The sequence below is a fragment of the Neomonachus schauinslandi genome, chromosome 2 (genome assembly GCF_002201575.2).
Source record: "Neomonachus schauinslandi chromosome 2, ASM220157v2, whole genome shotgun sequence".
Lineage (NCBI taxonomy): Eukaryota > Metazoa > Chordata > Mammalia > Carnivora > Phocidae > Neomonachus > Neomonachus schauinslandi.
In genome coordinates, this window is record NC_058404.1 from 154,415,621 (window position 1) to 154,438,482 (window position 22,862).

General features: G+C 34.0%; 1 protein-coding gene across 10 annotated transcripts in view; it reads right to left on the reverse strand.

The window, feature by feature from the left end:
• ADGRL3 (adhesion G protein-coupled receptor L3) overlaps window positions 1–22,862 on the reverse strand; it is a 512,753-nt gene that overhangs the window by 411,307 nt on the left and 78,584 nt on the right. For 9 of the 10 annotated variants that reach the window (XM_044912942.1, XM_044912937.1, XM_044912940.1 and 6 more), the window contains one exon: window positions 7,404–7,617. In XM_044912942.1, the coding sequence (XP_044768877.1) occupies window positions 7,404–7,617 (214 nt within the window). Of the gene's footprint in view, window positions 1–7,403; window positions 7,618–22,862 lie in introns of those variants that run through there. The other variant, XM_044912943.1, reaches the window with a different exon arrangement.

Below are 22,862 nucleotides of genomic sequence, written 5' to 3' on the forward strand. Positions count from 1 at the left end.
TTTAAGCTATACTGAAGATGATTACTGCAGCGCTTTTATCCTATATACTCCCCTTTTCAGAAAATTATCTTTCTTTCCTTGGTGATAATCTTCTAAATATTTTCCACAAGATGTCAAGTTCTACAGACTGACCACAAAGTGTAAAAGTATCTAAAAACCTGGAGGTGGGGAAACAACTAACATGACCATTCACTATAAATGAAAAAAGAAAGTGATGCTTATACTTTATAAATCAAATGTGCACAGGGGATATTGTAATGACTTTGTATGATGACAGATGGTAAGTACACTTATCATGGTGAGCATTTCATAACATATGTAATTGTTGAATCACGATGTTGTATACCTGAAATACAATATTGTATGTCAACTATACGTCAATAAAAATAATAATTCACTCATGAAAAAACTCTAGATGATTTTAAAACAAACAACATAAAAATAATGAAGACAAAAATAACTAATGTTCAGCCATAAGTAGAAATGAAAAGAAATATTTCCTAAAACATCAATTCTCCTATCCTTTTGTCTCATGACCTCTTTAACTCTTAGTATAACTAAGATTCTCAAAGACTATCAGTTTATGTGAGTTATATTATTATGCACCATGTTAGAAATTAAAACTGAGAAATTTTTTAAACTACATTGCTGCTACTATCTTGATCCCTAAGATGCCATCAGATTTACCCACTACTGCTTTTGCAAAATCAGTACCCATACCTAATACAATGAAAAAGGCAAATAATAAGTCCGAATTGTTATGAAAATAGTTTTGACCTTGTGGATCCCTGGAAAGAACTCAGGAATTCCAAATTTTCCATGAACCACACACTGAGAATGGCTGCATGAAGGGTTAATATCCCCCAAGGTCTGGAAGAGACAGCCAACACAACTGCCGTTAGTTTTTATCCTAACCTATCCTGAAATATTTTAATCACTTACTAAATTCTTAAATTTCAAAGCACACATATATAACATAATTTCACTCAAACTTAAATGAATAGCAAGAAGCACTAACAAGCATTTTAGTAGGACATTATCAAAGTATATTCTCAGAATTGAAAAGGGCTGAAATATTAATGAAGAAATAAGTGCCTTCCAGACAGGAATTTCCCAGCTTCTCCATATGCTCTACATTTCGGATTCGATAATTGGGAATTATCTTCCTTCCTTCATTTCCTTTCCTTTTATTCTTAATAAATATGCACAAAACAGTAATTCTTAAGACAATGAGTTATATATTATAGTTTCTATGTCCATCTGTTCTTTTTACTGCACTGAACATGCATTCAATGGAAAACTCCCTGATATGAGGGATTATTTTTGATCTGTTATGATTCATAAGAGAAAAGCAAGATATAATGTAATAATTCTGTTAAAGGAGCAAAGGAGAATACTCAAATGGAAAAACTCACGTATATACACACAGTTATTGAAGAACATTTACCCAGTTATGTACACACAGCAACTGCTGCTGACATTTCTTCTTTGACTGCTATTTTAAGAGCTCTTAACTTCACCAGGATTGAATACAACAAAAACCAAGATCTTTTTGTAAGCTGTAAAATCCCCTGCAGTGGTACTGATATAAACCGAAATACAACTTTTTCAGAAAGGTGAGAAACAACTTTATTTCTCCCTGCTTCCCTTCCTCACTCCCTCCCTCACTCTTTTTTTTTTTTTTTTGCATGTTCCCATTGTGACTAAGACATAAGTAACCTTGCTAAAATGCTGGTAGAAGATTAAAAGTAAAAGATCACTCATTTAAGTAGAAAAAAAATCATCCTACTTTATATATTTAACATCTCTACTTGATAGAAAACTCTAAAGAGGGTATTGGTTAAATGTCTAGATTATGATCTTTGATTCCAAGAGAATTCAAAACACAAGAAACATATTTCTATCCATGCCTCCAGAAATAACAGCTATTTCTTTGATACTGTCCCACTGAAATGCCCCTAAATCTAACTTGACTTTATTCACTTTCTAGCTTAAAACACAATGCATTGGGGCACCTAGGTGGCTCAGTCGTTAAGCGTCTGCCTTCGGCTCAGGTCGTGATCCCGGGGTCCTGGGATCAAGCCCCGCATCAGGCTCCCTGCTCCACAGGAAGCCTGCTTCTCCCTCTCCCACTCCCCCTGCTTGTGTTCCCTCTCTCGCTGTGTCTCTCTCTGTCAAATAAATAAATAAAATCTTAAACACACACACACACACACACAATGCATTAAGAATAGACATGTAGACAGAAAATGGATTAGTCATTGTGTGGTGTGGGAAGGAGATGGAGATTACCAGTAATGGGCATCAGGATCTTAATGTGGTGATGGAAATACTCTAAAACTGATTTATGGTGATGTTGCATCACTTGGTAAACTGGTAAATTTACTTAAAATATCATTATACTTCAAACAAGTGGATTATATGGTATATAAAAATGCTTCAGTAATGTTATATATAAAAACGCATGCAATGAATGAGAGAAGGCAGACACTGAAAAGCGTATGTTATATGAATTCATGTATTTAAATTATGAAATGGGCAAAAATGATTTAAGGTATTAGAAGGCTCAATAGCAGCAAAACTTGGGGCGGGAGTGGACAATGGCTGGTGCAGAGTATGAAGGGGTACATCTGACATGCTGTTAACGTTCTATGTCTTCATCTGGTTGTCAGTTGGATGAGCTTGGTTTGTGAAAATTCACTGAGTTGTATATATTTATGATAAGAGCAATTTTCCATATGTATATTACCTCAATAAATGTACACTATATACACATACATATATACCTGTTCACAAATGCCTTTTCAATTTGAACAATATATGCAATTCTACATAAAGTAATACTGTTATAGCACATATTTAAAATATGTGTCCAAAAAGACGGCATGAGGAAGTCATATGATATTCAAACTTCCCACATTTAGATGGAGTTTATGTCCAACTACTAAGAAGAACTCCAACAGGACTTTGTATTGACAACGGGGATAGCATCAAGCTAGTTTATCATCAAATTATCAAGGTTTCTTAAGAGCATGTGAACTGGACCTATGGGGAGACTGGTGGGAGGCTCGCCTCAAGTCGTGGCACATTTCAAAGAGGCTTTGGAGAAACTAAATAGTGCAGAGCAGCCACCAATAAGCTTTTGAAGAATAAGAAGAGGTTGGGTGAGGGATTATTGAAGGGAAGCTGTCCCCTCATGTTCTTTTTGGTGCCTTATATACCTAATATATCTTATATATCTAATATATTTTATATCTAATACCACTTTGGTGTCTTCTGGTTCCACCAACCCTGCCATCCTTCAAGGACCAGATTAACCTTCTCTCTCCAATGAACACTCTTTAACATTATCTGGCCAAAAGAGCTTTCCTCCTTTTCTTGAACTAAACATAAATGCGATAAAAATAAAATACTGAGCAAATAATCTGTTTGTCTTTTATCTGCCAAAAAGCTATCGGTGTGTGGGCAGGAACCATGCTTAGCTTATTCATCCACCAAACTCCAGAGCCGTCACGGTGCCCTCCATGTTGTGGAATTTCAAGTGTTGGTGGAGTTAAAAATGGAAATATTTCCATTAATAGCTGAAGATAACATGAAACCTCAGCTGCATTCAAAATGTAAAATTTCTGCAGTAATCAGTTGCTAACAGTCATTTTCACATTTAGGTTCTAAAGCTATATGTACCATTTTTTTAAATCTCTGAAGTGTGTAAATGTAAAATAAAAAGAAACAAAAATCAGTCAGATCACAGAATTAAGAAAGCTTTTAAAAGAGGCATGACACCATCGGAAAGCACATTTACTTATTCATTTACACATCATTAAACATCAGAAGTTAGTTTTAGGTAAAATCAAGAGAAAGTCTGCCCTCTAAAAGCCTACAATTTACTTTAGACAAGGCAACTGTATGGGGTGTGATAATACAGGTTTATTAATGTTTAGCTGCAATAAAAAAGGATGCAGATGATAACAAGTGAGTGAGAATACAAGTTCCAAGAAGGATAAGGAAATGTTTTCTGACATTTTAATAAGTCTTCTAGCAGGATAATGAAAGAAGAGGAAAAGCACAGAACTTTCGGAGGTGATGAGGGCAAAATGGCGTAAAAACACACTTGGATTTGAGAACACGAGGTGTAATCGGCAAGACAGTGAGGAATCTGGCAACTCTAGAGAACGTATCAAATTCAAAGTTCTACTGGGGAAAAACATGGAAATCAAGTGCCACATCCTTTAGATTCAAGTCCCCAGTTTTTCACACATAACTAACATTTTATTATACGGTTCTATTTATGTATTTGTTCAATGTGTATTCAAATATCTACATGAATACTATTTCATGTCTGTCCTTGCCTGTAACATCTAATTTATGAGGCTGAAGCAAGTTATGAAGGCTGTTTAACGAGGTTATACAAGGATACACAAAAACATTTTGTATTTTGTAATATAATCCTCTGATCTAGAGACATGCTTAAAAATGTTTAGACACTGATATAATGTCTTTCTAGAACTTTAAATGAGAGAAAACAATAATTATCTAAATATCTTTTAGAAAAGTTCCCCCATTATAATTTTAATTCAAATGGATTATTTAAGCTGTCCGTATCATTATTAATATGATATATCCATATCATAATTAGAAATTATTAGCATTATTTAACATGCTCTCACTCGCAGGACAGTGAAAGTTCATTAATTATAAAGCAGCTGAAGCTGACATGGCCATCTCATCTCTTAGTAACTTACAAGATGGAACCTGACTTCTTCTAAGAGTCAAAAGCATTTATTTTGAACAAGTGTAAATGTAGTATATTTAGCAGTCCAAATACAACCAAGGAACTTGCCTCCATACAAAATTAACCACAGTTATTTCAGCTGATAATTCTTACTTGAGAAACCACCAGGGGGCTTCCACAAATGATTCACTCAGGGTGCTTAAAGCAATTTTACTCTTCAGATTTGTCACTTTACAGACACATCCCATATAATTCGGCAGCTTGAGAGGATCCATTGTAACTATTTTTTGTAATAATTATAAGATTAAGGGCTTATTTTGGGAGCCATTAATAATATCAATAAAAGGATTAAAACAAATTCAATGAAAATCATGAAGAGATCAAAGAGCTAGTGAAGTTAATGCTTCTGCTACATTTAAAATGAAAAGCTAATCACAGAAAAGCAGAATTTCCTCCTCAACCTACACCTTGAATGGATTTAAAGAATCCATTTTTGTTTGTTGGTCTGACAGAAATAAATAAAATAAAATAAAAATTTAGTCATAGTGCCCATTCATACTACACATGAAAAATCACTCAGGACAGACACCATTATAACACCTACACACAATGAAGTAATTAGACTTCTTTTAGGCATAACATCAGAGAATTTAACCATAATTGGAGGCATGTCAAATATATAACATGAAGAGACATACAATGAGAGATAAGAAAGAGACACACAAGAAGAACCGAACACAACCAAACTTACATCAAATGGAATCCCTAATTTTAAAATCTTATTTCTCATTAATATTCACCTTAGCATGAGTTAGCATTTTAAAAATAGACAAACAAAAGCCCTTAGATTTGCCCAGAGAGACCATTATCCTTCAAGCATACTTCAGATGTTTTGATCATCAAAAACTGGGCACGTTATAATTTCTAACAATTTATACAACAGTAATTTATAAAAAATAAGATACTATCAATTTATTAATCACACACAAACATACATATCGGAATTTTAAGCATCAAGAAGACAAATAGCTAAAAACAATGCAGGCTTCCTCAAGGACAAGAAAGGTAAGCCTCGAGAACTATTGTATGTGATTTTATATACTTGAATTTGTTTATTTTTATATATGCTATGACTTCCCCCATATTTTAAGAACTCCTTAAATAGGGCGCCTAGGTGGCTCAGATGGTTAAGCGTCTGCCTTCGGCTCAGGTCATGATCCCAGTGTCCTGGGATTGAGTCCCACATCGGGCTCCCTGCTCAGCGGGGAGCCTGCTTCTCCCTCTGACCCTCTCCCCTCTCATGCTGTTTCTCTCTCGCTCGCTCTCTAAAAAATAAATAAAATCTTTAAAAAAAAAAAAACCCTCCTTAAATAATAAAAGAAAATAACTGGCTAAATAGAAATCCTAATGAAAAAAATAATTCACTAAATAAGTAATTTACTGATTATTTTAAAATTACTTTGTGAGCATATAGTCAGAAGGTATGAAGGCGGGGCGCCTGGGTGGCTCAGTTAGTTAAGCAACGGCCTTCGGCTCAGGTCATGATCCTGGAGTCCCGGGATCGAGTCCCACATCGGGCTCCCTGCTCAGCAGGGAGTCTGCTTCTCCCTCTGACTGCCCCCCCATGCTCTCTTTCTCTCTCTCATTCTCTCTCTCAAATAAATAAAACCTTTAAAAAAAAAAGTATGAAGGCTTATAGTAAATGAATGATTTCACTAATTTCTGAGAAATCATAGTAATACTGAACAAATATTTAAGAGATATATAAATAATATTTAGCCAATTTATCAAGAAATTTTAGTATAATTTAAACCTTCTATAATATCGATACCCACTGACCATTTTCTTTAGAATTGAAGATCTTTTCTTTATCCAATGATATTATATATTATATATATTACCTTAATTTACATTATTTGAATATGGTAATATTGTGAATACCTTAAATGAATATTACTAGATAACAAAGTAATACTTTTTTCATTGTTTTTCAAGGCCAAATAATCATTAATCAACAGCCTTTTACTACATTTTGATTAATGGTTATAAAAATTGCCTATTAACTTTTCTTCTTTTTCATACACTGATAGAAAATATTTATTAGCAGTAAAATAATTTTTCTGAAATTTCTGGAGAAAAATTACAAAAGTCTGTTTTTGAAAACTGTGAAAAATAAATTAATTTCTCATCTATTGAGCCCAGTTCTAGAGAAGTCAGAGTACACCATGAAACCGAATAACTAATCTAATAAATTTTAATAATTTCCAAATGCCATTTTCAATCTCTAATACCAGCACTTTAGTGATATGGGAAACCAGTTTGAAATTGAAAAAGTAGTTCTTTTTTTTTTTTTTAAGATTTTATTTATTTATTTGACAGAGAGAGACACAGCGAGAGAGGGAACACAAGCAGGAGGAGGGGGAGAGGGAGAAGCAGGCTTCCCGCGGAGCAGGGAGCCGGATGCGGGGCTCGATCCCGGGGCACTGAGATCATGACCCGAGCCGAAGGCATACCGGTAAGGACTGAGCCACCCAGGGGCCCCAAAAAAGTAATTCAAATTATTCTAAAATATACAATGCTATTTGTATTCCTCCCTATCCTCAATATGTCACACAGATTCATGTTGAGAGTTTATACTAAATGCACAAAAAAAAGATTAGAAGTATCATACCTTTGAGACATAATCTTATAGGCATCTGGCAGGTAGCATCGGATATTCTCCATCTGAGCAGGGTCAGAGTCACAAATTTTGTCATCAGTCCTCCCATAGTTGGCACTTTCTATCATGATGACATCCGTTCCTGGACAGCGGAGCTCTATGGGGTAGCTCTCACAGGAGAGCTCTCTGCGGACCACAGCCATCGGAATTGGGGCACGGCTGAAAGCTACCAGAAGGAGGAGGAAGAAACGTCAGTCATCTTTATGACATACAAAGGAAAAGTACCTGTGTTTGCTTTTCCAGTGTTTGGGGTAAATTAATACCAAAAAATAAACCAGTTGCAGCTAACAATTTTAGCTAAAACAGAGTATTTCTCACTTCAATAACTTTAGAGTACTTTTAAAAATCTAAGAATAACAGCTATTTCATAAAACTTTATCTAATACAGTTTTCTTATAAAGAACACTCGGATTTTCTAAAAATTTGGCTGGTATGTGAGGTAAAGTCTATGTAGAAATATTATCCAGTTTGTAGAGAAAGATTCTCAGGTAAACCTCAGGGGTATCATACGTGTGTCTTGTTTTATTTTGTTTTATGGAAACTATTACCAAAAATTGCATTTTTGTTGAGTTTATATAATCTTAAGTATTCTATTTCAATTTTAAAACATGATTTCATTTTTCAGTAAAAAATAATATAATCACTATACTTTATAATTTAATTATACTGATAATAAGTGTTCTTTAGGAAAGTAGAGATTTATATGGAGAAAAACTAAATTTTCCTTCAGCTCTCTCCACACACTTTCCCCTCACTGTCAAGAGATAACCAGATAGTATTGTGGTGACCTTCCTATTAGAATTTTCTCCAGAAAAACAAATAAACATTATATGTTTCCTCCTACCCTTCTTTATATTTTATTCAGGTAGTATTATACTACACATGTTGTTTGATACCTTGATTTATTTTATTTATTATTTTAATGAATATCTCTTTTCATTTCTGTATTGTAGTCCTCATTTTAATAGCTGCATTTTATATACCTATAAACATTATATAATTGATCTTATGTTGATGGGCATTTGGGAATGTCCATGTGTTTTTGTCATAATACTGTAAAGAAGTATAAACATATTTGTGTACCTTAGCTATAATATTTTAGAAAAAATATAATTATCCAAATGTATTTTATGTATGTTTTTATAAATGAAATTGATGGATCAAAGGGGAAATATATTTCAAGTTTGGCAAAAATCAACAACTAGATATCCAAAAAACTTAGTAAACATGTACGGTTCTACCAGCAGCACTTTTCATTTCAAAACAACATATTACCAATTCCTTTAAATTTTGCCAATGTGATAGACAAATAATGATACAATATCCTTTTTACAAATTTTTCAGTATTCTATTTGTACAATGGAATATATTTTCATGTTTATCAACCGTTCAGATTCCTTTTATTTATGAATTGCCTCCTCGCATTTATACATGGTTCACTATTGTAAAAGTTTTTTGTAAAACAGAAAATTCAAAAAAAATTGGTCCTTTATATTTGTGGCAAATATGTTCTTTTAGTTTGTTGTTTGATTTTAGATGTTTGCTGAACATATATATTTCATTTTTCACAGGGAATTACCCATTTTTTCATGTCAAGTTTACGTTTCCCACTCCAAGATTGTGAACATAATCAGTACATTATTGGAAGAAAGTCAAATGTTTAATTGTAAAAACTCAAGTTTTCTTTTAAAAGCATATAATTGAAATTCTAAATTGTTTACCAATCATCTAATAAGTTGATTTCCACATAATAGAAATAATTATAGAGATCCATACATGATAGCTATAAATATGCATTAATATTTGATTAATTCACTACTGTGTACATATACAAAAATATGTATTTAAATAAATATATGCAACTTTTCCTGTAGCTTTTTTACAAAGCATGAAATGTGAAAATAAAAGAAGGGAGGAGACAAACAATGAGTGGAGGTAGAGAAAGAAAAATTTTATTACTCTAAGTATTTTCACTTAAAACTTAAAAGAAATATTGATTTGGGGGATGCCTGGGTGGCTCAGTCAGTTTAGCAACTGCCTTCCACTCGGGTCATGATCCCGGAGTCCTGGGATCGAGCCCCACATCGGGCTCCCTGCTCAGCTGGGAGTCTGCTTCTCCCTCTCCCTCTGCTCCTGCCTCATGCTCATGCTCTCTCGCTCACTCTTTCTCTTAAATAAATAATCTTTTAAAAAAATATGATTTGGTTTGTGAAATCATACGATTATTTCAAAATTGGGAACGATATTAGTTTTTACGTCATTTCTGTAATGTTTCAGAAAAGCTACAATTGCACCATACACCGCATGCATAACTTCTGAGCAGGTCCCTTAAAGTTCTCAAGCAGCACGTACAGGTAATTCCATTCTGGTTGTTATTCAACACCTTGTTTGCTCTGTCACTCTCTCTCTCACACACATACACACACAGAAGAATCTAGCACATCCACAGCATTCATCAGAGAGTTAACATAATTAGAGGTTGGTTGTAACATTATTTTTAAAGTTTGCTCTTGAGTCAACATTTTGACAGGGTATTCCGCCAATAGAGAGACACTGAATTTCTGAAATATGCATTTCTATTTTTCCTAAAATAAAATAAAATATCCTTGTTTATCTATCATTCTGAAATTAGACGGTTGTTTAAACATGACATCCTTTTTAATAGTGAGGTTTCTAAAAAAAAAAGTGAGATTTCAGTTTTCAAGGATAAAGACACTTTCATTAATGTATTTAGTATTTTACATAATGGAATCATTGAATAATAAAAATATTCCAAATTAGGGATCCAGTTTCATGACTTAGGTATGGAATCATAGGGGTTGTTTTGTTTCTTTGGTTTTTATTTTTGGTTTTAATAAAAGTTTTTTGAAATCAGAATTTTCCAGGAAATTTTTTAGCATTTGCTAAAAGGCAATTTGTTTCCTAACTTTGGTGTAACTATTTTAAAAATAACATTGAAACTGCTTCCAAACATCGAATTGATCTGGCTATATTTTAACTTAAACAATTAAGTTAAATTAAGTTAAAAAGCAAGTTAATTTAACAAGGAAACAAAACAAATAAGCAAATCATACAATTAAAGCATTTATTTGACTAAGTGGACAATTTGGTTAATTAAATTCATCAGTCAATTTTTGTCAAAACATGTGTATGTAGAGAAAGCTTTATTCTGGTTCTTAACTGTCAAAAATATGATTTAGAACCAGACCCTCGACAGTTGCAAAGTCAGCTAAAATGTGGAGGCCAAAATTTTCCATGTATCTCTTTTGACCCTGTAAGAATTATGCAAAAGTTATGTATATGGCAATTTTTACAGACAGCCAGAGTTGATTTGTGGATGCTTTCTTCCATTTAACATATAATTGCATTTGTATCAGTAACCCAGTGATAAATTACACTCCTAAATGATGGATGCTTTGTTTAAAGGAATGTATTACTGGAAACTATCACATTATCTAATTAGCTATTTAAATTACTTTTAATTATATTGCTAAATGCTTTAATCAGCAACCAAAGTCCAATGGAAAAAAAATATGCTTAAGTTAAAAGTTTTTTTGTTTTTTTTTTTAACCATTCAGTTATTGTGCTAACAACAGAGAGATTTTGTTTAGTATAGGAAAAGACTAAGACATGGGAAATGTCAACAATCCAAATGCAGGATAGTCCGTGAAACTGTCTATTACATATTGTATTAGGGTAATATTGCATTGGGCACTGGGAAGTGGCTGTGGGAAAATAATTTGGGGCAAAGAAGGCATATTCTTGAACTCCTCACTTTTATTCCATGAGTTAATCTGTTATAACAAGGAACGGAGTATCACCATTAGATGTGTAATAGGTATTAGCTAAATAAATAGGAAAAACATTACCCACTGACCATGGGACTAAGGAGGCATGGATGAAATGAAGCTTCTCTACTAAAGATGGCCAGAACCTCAGCAAATGCCCAGGATCCACAGCAAGCACACACTTAATGAAAAGTGTCCCTGACCAGGGATTAAAATAACACGAGAAAAAGCTCCCTGTTCTTGCTCCCTAGTTTCAGCACAAAATACTTTCATGTTTTCTTTTCTAAGGCCTCAGCCACCCTGTTGTTGAAACCTCTTTATCTTCTTTGGGCTCTCTGTCCTACTGTTAAGCTGGCTTGGTGACATTTGACTCAAAATACCTTAAGTCCTTAGTGAATTGTGGATGATAATAACAAAGATACCAGTCTAGGGATGGGAGGTGTGGGTGGAGGCAGAGGCTAAAAGCTGGTGACCAAACACAAGTCAAAGGATTCTTTGTGGACCCCAAGGACAGGGCTCAGAGACTTGCTAGGATAACCCTAGGGCACTGGAGGGGAGCTTCAAAGAAGGGAGTGGTAATTGAGAAATAGAATTTTAAGACAAAGGATATCAGTAAAAGTAACAGTAAACACAAGACACAGAGGCAAGCAGCTCCAGTTAGTGGGTTGAGAGGATACACAGTATAATTTATTAAATTTTAAACATGTTGAATTTAAGGAGTCAGGATAATATTCAAAAATGATCAACTGTTGGGGCATCTTGGTGCCTCAGCCAGTTAAGCTGGGACTCTTGGTTTGGGCTCAGCTCGTGATCTTAGGGTGGTGAGATGGAGCCCTGAGTGCGGCTCCACACTCAGCATGAAGTCTGCTTGAGATTCTCTCTCCCTCTCCTCGGTCCCTCCGGCTTATGCGTCCACTCCCTCTTCCCCCTGCCCCATCTCTCCTTCTCTCTCAAATAAATAAATAAATCTTCAACTCTCAGTTGGATCATAGGCTAGAACCATGGGAAGGACATGAAGTAGTGCAGGGAGTATCTCTAGAGAAAAGAATGAATGCAGAAGTTGGAATATCAGTGGCCACTGAAGAAATGTTGGAGGAGCATGTTACTGAGTCACACAGAGAAAGGCTCTGTGTATTCAAGGAAGAATTTGATTAAACCAACTAACCTGCTTACCACTTACCACTGCTTTGAGGGTAAGGAAACTTGGTTACAGGACAGATGAATCAAGTTTGCATGTGTGCACGTGTGTGTGTGTGTGTGTGTGTGTGTACACACCCATCTCCTTGGGCCAAGCCTTCAATGCCCTGTTCAAATCTCATTTTTCCATGAATTATTCCACTTAAGTCACCAGATTTTATACATATATACATATACGTATATATAAAATTTTATTACATTATTTTATCATTTAATTTATATGTAAATATATAAATACATACAGTCTTCAGCACTGAAAAATGATTACTAATAGGTGCTAAAAACATTTTTTTTTTTCTGCATGCAAATAATTGTAAGAGGAGAAAAAAAAGGCTCTTTTGAAAACTTTGAAAAGGAAAGAGATCTGGTTTCTTATAAGAAAGAAGTAAAACTATTTGTAAATCAAGGCCAATAATTTTAAAGGCATTTCTTAATTACAGAGAGGGACACAACTACTTGGAAGTGGGCTAGTTTCAACTTATTGCTAATGACTTTAAAAAATACTTCATTACATTATTTAAATGCTGCCCAAAAGCATATATTCCTCAATTTTAAGTTTCAATAGAGCCTATAATATAATTTTCTTAAATATGTGTATTTTCTCTGTACCATTTTACATGCCAGCACACTTATCCAAGTTTTAAAAAATGTGCTCTGAAAATCGAGTCCAAAATATTTGGCAGCAAAAATAACATTTAAAACCCAATGAAACATCAACCTATCATCTACTTTCTTTAAAAGTACATCTGCTACCAGTAAGCCTCTAATACACTGAATTTCAACATCTCTATTTCAGCAAAAAATACAATTTAAATATTATAGTATTTAATAAAGTTTAACACAGTAACAAATAAAACTGATACCCTAAAGGAATAACCAAAGGCAATTATGTTCTGAGGGCAAAAAAAACCAAAACAAAATAAAATAAACAAACCAAAAAAATAAAAAAATAAACAAAACCCCAAAACCCATGAGATTTAAAATTTCTGAAATTGCAGGAAAAAATGTACTAATGAGTGGAATATCATAAAACAGTTAATGCTGAGCTATCCTTTGACTTATGGAGCTTCAGCATGAGGGTAACATTAATCTTAATTTTTGAAGATATCTATAAAAAAATAAACAAAAATTCAGTAAGTACAGTTATAAAATTCAAAATAAGTAAAGAAGATATGTTAATGTAATTCTGTGTATATTGATCACCTACAATGTGGCTGCTGGGAGTTATTAAACATAAGCCATGGATGTTGTTTAAATTTTCCCTCCACACTGGGGATTATCTCAGACCTAGGAGTGGTTCTATACACGAATGGGATTCCAAAATCTGGCAGAAGGAGCTTCAGAGTTGTAACATAAAATCAAGAAGGTGGTAAAAATTCATGCGTGTGATGATCAATTTTATGTGTCAACTTGACTGGGCTAAGGGATGCCCAGGTAACTGGTAAAATATTATTTCTGGGTATGTCTGGGAGGGTGTCTCTGGAAAAGAGCATTTGATTCAGTACACTAATAAAGAAGGTCACCCTCACCAATTTAGGTGGGTATCATCCAATCTGATGAGGGCTCGAATAGAACGAAAAGGCAGAAGTATGAATTTGCTTGAACTTGTGGTATATCCACCTTCTGTAGCCCTCTGACATTGGTGCTTCTGATTCTCAAGACTTTGGATATGAACTAGGATTGACACCAGTGGCTCTCCAGACCTCAGGCCTCTGAACTCAGACTGAGACTTACAGTACTGCCTCCCTGGATTATCAGGCCTTCGAGGTTGGACTAGAACTATGTCACTGGCTTTTCTGTGCCTCCAGCTGGCAAACAGCAAATCACTGGACTTCTCAGCCTCCATAATTACCTGAGTCAATCCCTCATAATAAATCTCTTTATATTAATATATAAATATATCTTTATACACATATATATGTCCCTATATATGGATCCATATATGTATCTTATATATATGGATAATTGTGATACATAAAATTTGATAGTTTTAGAAATTTTATTCCTCATCAATATAGTTTAAAAATAATCTGGAGAACACTGATTAATAATGTGAGTGTGGCAAAGGCCCAAAAACCAGGAGTCAGTATCCATCATTACTAAAAACAAAGGGTTACAGGACACTGACAAGATCAGAAGAGTATAAGTCTGGAGCAGGACAGGGCAGATGGGCTGATGATTCAGAGCAAAAGTACTGAGAATCTTTCTAAATGTCTCCATGGGACTTCAGAAGCTTGTAGTTAGAGAATGTGCATCCTATGCAAGGCATAAAACATTGTAAAGCACAATGAATTATACAGAACAGATTAAAAAATTATGGAGTGATAAACATGTGCTTGATGCTTAAAAAAGACTTTTTTGAAGGTGGCAAACTTGAGCCGGCCATTAAAGATGAAATAATATATGAATATGCGAGAAAAAAAATGGCAAAATATTCTAGAAATTCTGAGCAAAGAAAGATATATTCAGAGTTCCGAGGGAGGATCTCAAAGAAATATCTGCATTTCCATGTTCATTGCAGCATTATTCTCAATAGACAATACACGGAAACAATCTACACGTCTATTGATGGATAAATGGATAAAGAAGATGTGGCACACACATATATATATATATACAACATAATGAAATATTATTCAGTCATGTGAAAGAAGGGAATCCTGCCATTTATAACAAAATGGATGGATCTTGAGTGTATTGTGCTAAGTGAAATAAGACAAGACAGAGAAAAGACAAATACTGTATGATACCACTTATATGTGGAATCTAAAAAAGCCAAACTCATAGAAACAGAGAGGAGAATAGTGGTTGCCAGGAGATGGGGTGAAAAAGGGTAGGACTTCAAAGGGTATAAACATACAATTATAAGATGAGTAACTTCTGGGGATCTAGTGTACAACAGAGTGATTATGGTTAACAATACTGTATTATACACTTAAAAGTTGCTAAGAGAGTAGATCTTAAATGTTCTTACCACAGAAATAAATGGCAATTTTGTGAGGTGATGGAGATGTTAACAAACCCTATTGTGGTAATCATTTTACAATACATATGTGTATCAAATCAACACACTGTACACCTTAAACTTATACATTATTATATGTCAATTAAATAGCAATAAAGCTGGGGATAAAAAAAAGATATATTCACAAGAGAATCAGGAGCAGATGCAGACAGAACTCAACAGTAGTCAAATCAGAAAGATCATTACAATCAGATTCAAAATATAGTCCAAATTTTATAGGACAGTGTAAGAATACAATATAATAACATAATAATATTAATAAAATTAATCTTAAAAAGCATTAGCCAATAGATTATTCGAACAGTGAAAGATATTAGTAGAGAGAAAGATAACAGAGTCTGGAATTAATGAGGAAGATACTGTGATAAGCTGTTTAGGGCAAGATGATGATAATAATTGCTAACGTTTATGGAGTGCTTTCCATGTGCCGGTGTTTTAAAAGTATCATTTTATTTCAAACCCAAACAATAAAAGCTTGGCAATATTATCACCCCCATTTAGTATACCAGGATATGCAGCTTAGCCAAAAAAAGAATGGGAAGCATGAACTAGAAAGTTATGTAGGTAAGAGATGCGATGACCCTTCTTGTGTGTCACACCAAGGAAGGAGGCTTCTCTTGGGAAATGCATAAGGTATTATTAGAATATCACACCAACAATCAAGAACACAATTTTATGGATTGTCATTCCTTTATGACATTAAGTCTAATGCCTGAAAATAAAATATAAGAATTCCATTTGTTATGCCTGAGAAGGCTTTTTTGTTTTTATTTTTTATTTTTATTTTTATTTTTTTTTAAGATTTTATTTATTTATTTGACAGAGAGATAGCGAGAGCAGGAACACAAGCAGGGGGAGTGGGAGAAGGAGAAGCAGGCTTCCCGCTGAGCAGGGAGCCCGATGCAGGGCTCAATCCCAGGACCTTGGGATCATGACCGGAGCCGAAGGCAGACTCCTAATGACTTAGCCACACAGGCGCCCCCGTTTTGTTTTAAATAGCATAAACAACTTAAAGAAATTCTCTCCTAACACTTTGATATTATATCACAAAAATTAATATGAGAATTTTCTTTGTTCTACTGTAATAAGATGGAAAATCACAAATTTTAAAATGTGCCATTAATTTTCAAATGTAGTAATTTTACTTATATTGCAGTGTATAAATATGCAATTGTTCTTTATTTCAAATCAACAAATTTAAAGTCTGTTATTCCTATGGTACAACCAAGAAAACCTATTGTCCTAAAGATTCTTTTCTCTCTCTCTTTTTTTTTTAAATTTTACTTTTTATTTTTTATTTATTTGTCAGAGAGAGAGAGAAAACAAGCAAGGGGAGCAAGTAACAGGCAGAGGGAGAAGCAGGCTCCCCACTGAGCAAGGAGCCAGATGTGGGATTTGATCCCAAGACCCTGGGATCAGGACCTGAGCCAAAGGCAGACACTTAACTGACTGAGCCTCCCCAGGCATCTCTACATTCCTACAGATTCTAACAGGAGAAACGCATGGGAAATTTAGTGAAGGATAAATATAAGTTTTGAATAAACAGTGGTGTCACAGATTAAAACTAAACAAAATTTAATTTTGAAGGAAAGAAATTGCTCAACAGTGAATAAATGCTCTACTGCACAGCACACACCATTCAGAAATACATAAGCAGCACTTACCCACATTCTTTCCCTCCTCCCCACACCACCACACACAATATTCACTGGAAAGGATAAAGAGCTTTCAGTAGTTTATCATTTTTGTTTGTTTTATCCTAAAGAGGAGTAATATTAAGACATTTCTTTCTAACTCAGCAGCACAAATCCTCTGCAGAAGAGACCTTGTAAAAACCTCTTTGGTAATCTTCAACACTGAAAAAAATACACCAGTGTTTATAAATCCTTTATCCAAAAGCTCTACAACAGCATTAACAAATACATTAACCCAGTCAGTATGGAACTGTTAGTATCGATGTAATCCACCTGCAAGTAGAACAATATACGTAGCCATAAAGAGCCTGACCAAATCCATTATCTCCACATTGTTACATTTTCCAACCAAAGTTCCTTCTCTGTTTAACATTCATTCCACCGGAATGTATTTGTTAGGAATATTTGTAAATTGACTATGCTACTTACAAAATGAAATGCTTATCCTTTGTTTTAGTCCAAGTGAAAACTTCTATTAGCAATGTTTTCAATCAAATACATTTTCATTAAGAAGTTGACTAACACTAAATACTAAAAATAAATCCTGGCTGAAAGACTGGGGATCTTTAAATATTTAGTCATATCAGTAAATGAGGAAATGTACTAATCAATCAAATCCCTCAACCCATGAAAGCCCAGATATTTGCCAAATACTCTAAATGTGGGATAGTAAAAGTAGCCAGCTAATTTTTTTTTTTCCATAAACACCAATGACAATTTCCCATCCGAAGAAGAAAAGAACAATCAGAATGAGAAAAAGTCCAGCCAAAATGAAACTATAGATGCTAGGCAAAACAAACAAACAAAACAAAAAACAGCACCCACTGGATAATTCTGGAAACTAGCAAATATTTTGTGAGTGAAAGTGAAGAGTCTGTTGGGCTAGTTCAAAAATGAAATCTCACCTGCCACCCCTAGCTTTGAGACAAAGCCACGAGAAAGAAGAATTCTGAATAGATTTTTATCTTCTTTTTGACAACAGTAAAAAACAATACAAATATTCTGAAAGGCAGAAAAGCAGCTCACACACTTAACATCCTAAAACCTTATAAACTGAATTCCAAACCACATTAAAAAAAAAAATCACAGGAAATAGGTGGTAAAAGCTAGACCAAGGATTCTTTGTATATGTAAAAAAATTGTCATGAAATGCCATAGGCACATAGAGCACTCTAATGTATTTGTCCATCTCAACCACAAAATAAACATTGAGGTTTTTAAAACACATTTTCCCACCTACAAAAAAATTTAATAGAAAGTATTTATAGAATTCATTTTCAGGGACACAAGGAGAGTTTCTTAAAATAAGTTAAAATCAAAGTTACAAACATCTACCCCAAGTTTCCTCAAATAATTAAACAAATAAATTTTGAAATAAACAGGAATTTTCAAAGTGGTGGTTGAGAAACACATCTTCTGTCACGCTTCAATGATCAATATCAACTCTCCACATCAATGATTAACTTCATTTATTCTTTCAACAAACTTAAATTTACAAATATAAATTGAAGTGCCAGACATTGTTCCAGGTTGTGGGTATTCAATGGTCAATAAAACATTGATTCATGACCTCATGGAATTTACAGTATAGATGGGGCAAGGGATAACATTAAAAATAAATGCACAAATAATTAAATAACCCCCCAATAACCATGAGAAGTATGATGGAAAACAAACAAACAAACAAAATATGATACTCTGAGAGAAAATAGCAGTTTCACCAGCTTGCAACATGTCTATCTCTGGTGTACCCAAGAAAGTTGGGAGTGTCCAAAATGATTTTAACAAAAGTGTCTTTAAAATTACAAAAACATAAGTTTAAAATCTCATAATGCTCTATATTATTGAAAATGATTTATCGCATTAAGTCTTAAACTCTTTTTTTCTTTATTTTCTTTTTTTTATGTTTGTTCATTATGAGAAAAGTACTCTTTAATCCCCATCCCCTATTTCCCCCATTCCCCCACCCACTTCCCCTCTGGTAACCATCAGTTTGTTCTCTATAGTTCAGAGTCTGTTTGCTTGTTTATTTCTCTCTCTCTCCCTTTTCTTCGCTTGTTTATTTTTTTCTTATTTCACATATGAGTGAGATCATATGATATTTGTTTTTATCTTATTTTGTTTCCCATTATACTAACTCTACCCATGTTGCTGCAAATGACAAGACTGCATTCTTTTTTATGGCTAAATAAAGAAGTGATCTTTATCCATTCCATCTATTGATGGACACTCGGGCTACTTCCATAGTCTGGCTATTGTAAATAATGCTGCAGTAAACATAGGGGTACGTGTATTCCTTTGAATTAGTGTTTTTGTATTTTTGGGGTAAATACCAAATAGTTTGATTCCTGGACTGTAGAGTACTACTATTTTTAAATTTCTTTTTGAGGAACCTCCATACTGTTTTCCACACTGGCTGTGCCAGTTTGCATTCTCACCAACAGAGCACGAGTGTTCCTTTTTCTCCACATCCTCACCAATACTTGTTGCTTGTTGTGTTTTTGATTTTAGCCATTCTGATAGGTGTGAGGTGACATCTCATTGTAGTGTTGATTTGCATTTCCTTGATGATGAGTGATGTTGAGAATCTTTTCATGTGTTGTTGGCGATCTGGATGTCTTCTTTGGAAAAATGTCTGTTCGTGTCTTCTGCCCATTTTTAAGTTTTTTGGGTGTTGAGTTGTATTAGTTCTTTATATATTTTGGATACTAACCCTTTATCAAATATGTCATTTGCAAATGTATTCTCCCTTTTAGTATTATTGTTTCCTTAGCTGTGCAGAAACTTTTCATTTTGATGTAGTCCCAATAGTTATTTTTGGTTTTATTTCCCCTGCCTCAGGAGACATATCTAGAAAAATTGGCTAATGGCCGATGTCAGAGACATTACTGCCTATGTTCTCTTAAAAGTTTTTTATGGGTTCAGGTCTCCATTTAGGTCTTTAATACACTTTGAGTATATTTTCATGTATGGTGAAAGAAAGTGGTCCAGTTTCATTCTTTTGCATGTTGCTCTCCAGTTTTCCCAACGCCATTTGAAGAGCCTTTCTTTTTCCCATTGTATATTCATTCCTTCTTTGTTGAATATTTATTCACCATATATTTGTGGGTTTATTTCTGGGCTTTCCATTCTGTTCTATTAATCTATGTGTCTATTTTTATGTCAGTACCATACTGTTTTAATTACTACCACTTTGTAATATAACTTTAAGTCTGGAATTGTGATACCTCCAGATTTGTTTTTCATTTTCAAGACTGCACGGGCTATTCAGGGTCTTTTGTGGTTCCACACAAATCTTAGGATTGTTTGTTGTAGCTCTGTGAAAAATGCTGTTAGTGTTTTGACAGGGATTGCATTTAATCTGTAGATTACTTTGGGTAGTAGACATTTTAACAGTATCTATTCTTCCAACCCATGAGCTTGCAATGCCTTTCCATCTTTTTGTGTCATCTTGAATTTCTTTCATCACAATTTTATAGTTTTCAGAGTACAGGTCTTTCACCTCTTTGGTTAGGTTTGTTCATAGATATTTTATTGTTTTGGTGCAATTGTAAATGAGATAGTTTTCTTAATTTCTCTTTTCGCTACTTCATTATTAGTGTATAGGAATGTATCAGATTTCTATACATTGATTTTTTATCCTGCAACATTACTGAATTCATTTATTAGCTAGCAGTTTTTGAGTGTAGTCTTTCAGGATTTTTATGTATACTATCATTTCATCTGCAAATGATGAAAATTTTACTTCTTCCATACCAATGTGAATGTCTTTAATTTCTTTATATTGTCTAATTTCTGTGGCTAGGCCTTCCAGTACTATGGTGAATAAAAGTGGTGAGAGTGGACATCCTTGTCTTGTTCCTGACACTAGGAGAAAAGCTCTCAGTTTTTCACCTTTGAATATGATGTTGGCTGTGGGTTTTTCATATAAAGCTTTTATTATGTTAAAGTATGTTCCCTTTAGACCTAATTTGCAGAGGGTTTTTATCATGAATGGATGCAGTACTTTATCAAATGCTTTTTTCTGTACCTATTGAAATGAGCATATGGTTTTTTATTATTTCTCTTATTAATGTGACACATTACACTGATTGTTTTGTGAATATTGAGCCACTCTTGTATCCTGGGAATAAATCCCACTTAATCATGGTGCTTGTTTTTTTTTTTTTTTGAATGTATCATTGGATTCTTTTAGCTAATATTTTGTGAAGGATTTCTGCACCTGCATTCATGAGAGATATTGGCCTATTGTTGTCTTCATTTGTGGTGTCTTTATTTGGCTTTGGTGTCAGGGTGATACTGGACTCACAGAATGAATTTGAAAGTTTTCCTTCCTCTTGTATTTTTTGGAATAGTTTGAGAAAAATATGTATTAACTCTTTAAATGTTTAGCCGAGTTTGCCTGTGAAGCCATCTGGTCCTGAACTTTTGTTATTTGGGAATTTTTTGATTACTGATTTATTCTCCTTGCTGGTAATCAGTCTGTTCAAATTTTATATTTCTCCCTTCTTTAGTTTTGGTCATTAATATGTTTCTAGGAATTTATCCATTTCTTTTGAGTTGCCCAATTTGTTGGCATATAGGTTTTCATAATATTCTGTTAGAATTGTTTGTATTTCTGTGGTATTGGTTATTTCTCCTCTTTCATTAATCATTCTCCAGGATAGATCACATATTAGGCCACATATTTTCATAATATTCTGAATTATTTGAGTCCTCTTTCTCTCTTTTTTTTATGAATTGTGCTAGAGTTTTATCAATTTTGTTGATCTATTCAACAAAACGGCATCTGATTTCATTGTTCTATTTTGTTTTGTTTTGTTTTGCTTTGTTTTTGTATCATTTATCTCAACTCTAATCTTTATTACTTCCTTCCTTTTGCTGCATTTGGGGTTTCTTTGTTCTTCTTTTTCTAGTTCCTTTAGGTGTAAAGTTAAGTTGTTCATTTAAGAGTGTTCTTGCTTCTTGAGGTTGGCCTGTATTGATATAAACTTCTCTCTTGGAACCACTTTTGCTGCATCTCAGAGATTTTGAACCATTGTGTTTTCATTTTCATTTGTTTTCATGTGATGTTTTATTTCTTCTTTGATTCCTTGGTTGGACCATTCATTGTTTAGTAGCATGTTATTTAACCTCTATGTATTTGTGCTCTTTCCAGATTTTTTCTTGTGGTTGATTTCTAGTTTTATAGCATTTTGGTCAAAAAAGATGTATGGCATGATATTGATATTTTTTAATTTGTTGAGACTTGATTTGTGGCCTAATATGTGATCTATCCTGAAGAATGTTCCATGTACACTTGAAAAGAATGTCAGGGTGCCTCGGTAGCTCATTTGGTTAAGCGACCACCTTTGGCTCAGGTCATGATCCCAGGCTCCTGGGATCGAGCCGCACATTGGGCTCCCTGCTCAGCGGGGAGCCTGCTTCTCCCTCTCCCTCTGCCACTCCCCCTGCCTGTGTTCTCCTGCTCTCTCTCTGTCAAAAAAATAAATAAAATCTTTAAAAAAAAAAAAAAAGAATGTGTATTCTGTTTTAGGAAGGAATGTTCTGAATGTCTGTTAAATCCATCTGGTCCAGTGTATCATTCAAAGCCATGGTTTCCTTGTTGCCCTTATGTTTGAATGATTATCCACTGATGTAAGTGGGGTACTGAAGTCTGCTACTATTATTGTATTATTATTGGTAATTTTCTTTAGGTTTATTATTA